This window comes from Lactuca virosa, chromosome 9, assembly GCF_052849685.1.
Source record: "Lactuca virosa cultivar CGN04683 chromosome 9, Lactuca_virosa_CGN04683_v6, whole genome shotgun sequence".
Classification (NCBI taxonomy): Eukaryota; Viridiplantae; Streptophyta; class Magnoliopsida; order Asterales; family Asteraceae; genus Lactuca; species Lactuca virosa.
The window spans coordinates 70023945-70028190 of record NC_136434.1 but is presented as its reverse complement, the minus strand read 5'-3'; the positions used below and the strand labels follow the sequence as shown (position 1 = coordinate 70028190).

Below are 4246 nucleotides of genomic sequence, written 5' to 3'. Positions count from 1 at the left end.
ATAGATATTTACCAAAATGATGTGGTTTTAAAAATATTTATCATTTATGTTAAATTTTATACAAAATCAAAATTAGAAGATAAAATAAAAAATATGTAAAATACAATTATCAGAGTAATTACCTTTTCGTTTTGTTCACATTTGGATTTTTTTTTTTTTACGATTTTGTTGGAAATGTTCACATATGACCATCATGACCGGCCGTAACTTGCTACATTCGGTCATAATGACCATATGTGAACATTTACAACAATTTTGTTACCTAGATGTGTACAAAAAAAAATAAAAATTATCTAGTTACGAACAAAACAAAAATTATTATACAGGTAAGTAGAGGTGACAAAAATTGACACGATACGAAATAAATGAGTTTGGGTAAGATATTTCAACTCGTTTAAATAAACGGGTTGACACGATACGACACGAAAATTAAACGGGTAAAGTTAGGGTTGAGAATTTCAACTCGAATATAACTCGAAAATGACTCGTTTATTTATAGATAAATTTTTTGAATTCTTTAGATAAACTAGAAAGATACAAAATCAAAACAATAAGTAAAAGAAAACCTTTGGATTGAATCGTTTTGTAGTGTGGAAATGACTTAGTCGTCTAAATAAAGCCTTCATTTTCAGTTTTTCCGTTCTCTCCCTAACTACACGGTCCCTTTGACCACTCTCACATCCTCATGGTCTTGTCTTCCACCTCTCGAGCTCGTACTCTTTCGCTTTTGTCATATGAACTTGCTATGAATTCATTTATTCTGCTCCAAACTATTAGTTTTTCATTTCCTTCTACCAAATTCCTACTCTTTCAACATGCTTAATCTTTTAACCTCACATGACACAACATATTTCAAGGTGTCCCTAACATGAAATCCGATACGAACATAAATGGGTTGACACGTCACGACACGTTAATTAAACGGGTCGGGTTAGGTTCAAGTACTTTCAACCTGTTTAGTATTTCGACACGACATAAACCCGACACGACACGATTGCCACATCTACTGGTAAGTCATGTTCCCATAAATTACCTATAGCCTCAAAGTCAAAGTTGAAACACCCGAAACATAAACCCGACACGACACGATTGCCACATCTACTGGTAAGTCATGTTCCCATAAATTACCTATAGCCTCAAAGTCAAAGTTGAAACACCCGAAAAAGATTTATAGGAATATTTTCACGTTAAAATAGGAAGTAATGTATGGCAAAAGCTAAAATATTAAGAAGACCCGTCGCACCAAACTTCCAAACCGATAAAGTAAATTTATATACGCTCTCTCTCTCTCGTTGAGTTGCCGTTGTCTCACTCAATCTTCCAACTCTGATTAACACCGTTCTCTTCGACTTCTAGAGAGAGAGAGAGAGAGAGGAAAAGGGGGTCTCCGTTTTTGCTCTGATCCTCTCTCTTTCTTCCCCAAAATTGAGTTCATCTATCGACGAATTTGAGTTTTTCCGATTCCCAATCGGTAAATCGGAGGTTTAATAAGACAACGATGTTTGGATTTGAGTGTTGTTGCGGCGACAAAGACGGTGAATTCTACCCTCTATTGCCGGAAGAAACGAAACCCTTCTGTCTTCCTTCACCGCTTCCCCAATGGCCCGAAGGTATCGTCTAAGACCCATCTTCCTTCCTTGATTGTTTTTTTGATTTTTGTGTTCTTGGTTGATTTTGGCCGAAATTATTGATGGTGTTTTTATGATCATCTATCATATACTTTCCTTCCATGTGACAGTTTTCATTAATCATACTTCCGTTCTATGTGCGTTTGACTTGATTAATTTGAGTTAAGATTGCCAATTTCGGTCTGGGTGAGTTTGAAGGTGATCAAAGAAATCTTTTCATGGATCTAATTTAATTGGATCCAGTTGAATTGAAATTTATGCTGACCGTATTTGACTTTGACTTTTCTATACCACACATGTGTATTAAGTACCAAAAATTTATCAAAGATTTGAAAACTTCATATGGATTTGAAGCTGTTTCAATTCAAAAATCAAAAGTCAAAATTGCAAACTTTTTATCCGAATTTGCTGTATATGTTATATTCTTAATAAACTATCTCTTCAACTAGTTTCGGCGTTGCTGTTATTAGGGATAAGTATCAAGTTCATGAACTTGGTCAAAATTGGTGAATTTGAAAGTCAACCGGAAATTTAGTTTCTTGGAAGATTTTGAAGCAATATCGAAATCTAAAAATTCTCGATCTAACAAAGTAAAATACTCATGTTCTTAATGTGATGGATTGAAGGTCAAGGTTTTGCTACTGGAAGAATAAGCCTAGGAGAATTGGAAGTCGCAATAGTGAAAGATTTTGAGTTTATAGCGAGTTACACCCCCAAGAAATCAAAAACCGGCGTCACATTCTATAAACCGGTGTCAATCCCCGAAGGATTCTTCACCTTCGGTTACCACTGTCAACTAACCGATAAACAACTTCGAGGCCATGTTATTGTTGCTCGAGATACCCAAAATACAGCAGTAACAGACGCCGAATTTCCTCCACTAAAATCGCCTCTTGGTTACGACCTTATCTGGAGTTCAAATTCTGTTTACGTGTGGAAACCGGTTCCTCCCGAAGGTTATCGAGCTTTGGGATTCGTGGTCACCATTGATGAAGATGAGCCCGATCTTGAAGAAGTCCGATGCGTTCGAGACGATCTTACTGAGGATTGCTTAATCGATGATGTCATACTTGGGAGCTCTTCTGATCTTCGAGTTTGGAACACGAAAGCGATCAAAACAGGGATGTTCTGTAAAGGTGTTACAGTCGGAACGTTTTTCTGTAGCACGGATTCGGTTAACAATGACGATATAAACATCTGTTGTTTGAGAAACATGGATCCGAAGCTTGAAGGGATGCCGAATTTGGATCAAGTCAAGGCGCTCATTGACCACTATGGCCCTACTGTTTACTTCCATCCCGACGAGCTATATCTGCCGTCATCGGTGCCGTGGTTCTTTGAAAACGGTGCACTTCTGTTCAAAAAAGGGAAATCTGACGGGAGATCAATCGATAGCGGAGGGTCAAACTTGCCTCAAGGCGGGAAGAACGACGGTGAGTTCTGGTTAGATTTGCCGGAGGATGAAAACGACGATACCTTTGTCAAAAACGGGAATCTCGAAAGTGCAGAGCTTTACGTTCATGTGAAACCTGCTTTAGGTGGGACTTTTACTGATATCGCGATGTGGATTTTTTGCCCGTTTAATGGGCCGGTTACTTTTACAATCGAGCTGTTGAATTTGAACATCGAGATGAATAAGGTCGGCGAACATGTCGGCGATTGGGAGCATTATACCCTCCGGATAAGCAACTTCGACGGCGAACTTGGGAGCGTGTACTTTTCCGAGCATAGCGGCGGCGAATGGGTTGACGCTAGTGAGCTGGAGTTCATCGAGGGGAATAAACCGATTGTTTACTCTTCGAAATGCGGGCATGCGAGTTTTCCGAACGCCGGGACATATATTCAGGGATCCACGAAGCTTGGGATCGGAGTGAAGAATGACGTTGACAAGAGTGATTGGTTTATTGATTCGAGCAAAAAGTATCAGATTATAGCGGCGGAGTACCTTGGCGGCGTTGTGGAGGAGCCAGATTGGTTACAGTATATGAGGGAATGGGGGCCGACGGTGTTGTATGATGGGCGGTCGGAGCTTGAGAAGATTATACGTCACCTTCCGTTTTTCATCCGGTTGACGGTGGAGACGCTGATTGATTTTTTTCCGATGGAACTTTATGGGGAAGAAGGGCCCACAGGGCCTAAGGAGAAGGACAACTGGTATGGAGATGAAAGATGTTAGACGCGACACGTGGTTACATGCATTGATGGTTGTATGTTTGTGTACAATGGTTAATGCTTGGAGAGTGAGGGTGTGTTTATCTCCATGAATTGAATTGTGTTTGCATGAATGTGTGGTACAATGCAACAATAGTTGATTATGGACGATAATGATATATTGTTGTAAAATAGACATTTTTGTTATTTTTATCTTATTTAACTGTATATATGAACCTGATGATTTACTTATTGCATATGTGTATTGCTATATGTTCAGCAATTTAATTTGTGGGTAAATTCATAATATAATGTTGTAAACTTTGAATGACAAGTAGATTTTAAATATATGTTATACATCACTAGTTGTACATGCACAATCCAGTCAACAAAACGTCTGTCAAATACGTTTCTAGAGACTCGAGCATGAGGCATTCTTTTGAAGGGATATTGATAAGAAAAACCTA

At 38.6% G+C, this 4246-nt stretch overlaps 1 protein-coding gene across 1 annotated transcript; it reads left to right on the top strand.

Annotated features, from left to right (window-relative positions):
• Positions 1-1350: 1350 nt before the first annotated feature.
• On the top strand, positions 1351-4031 carry LOC145136591 (hypothetical protein At1g04090-like). Its single transcript, XM_079070705.1, has 2 exons — positions 1351-1610; positions 2255-4031. Exons 1-2 carry the CDS (start codon positions 1499-1501, stop codon positions 3802-3804), a joined length of 1662 nt encoding a protein of 553 aa, XP_078926831.1. The 5' UTR covers positions 1351-1498; the 3' UTR covers positions 3805-4031.
• Positions 4032-4246: the final 215 nt, after the last annotated feature.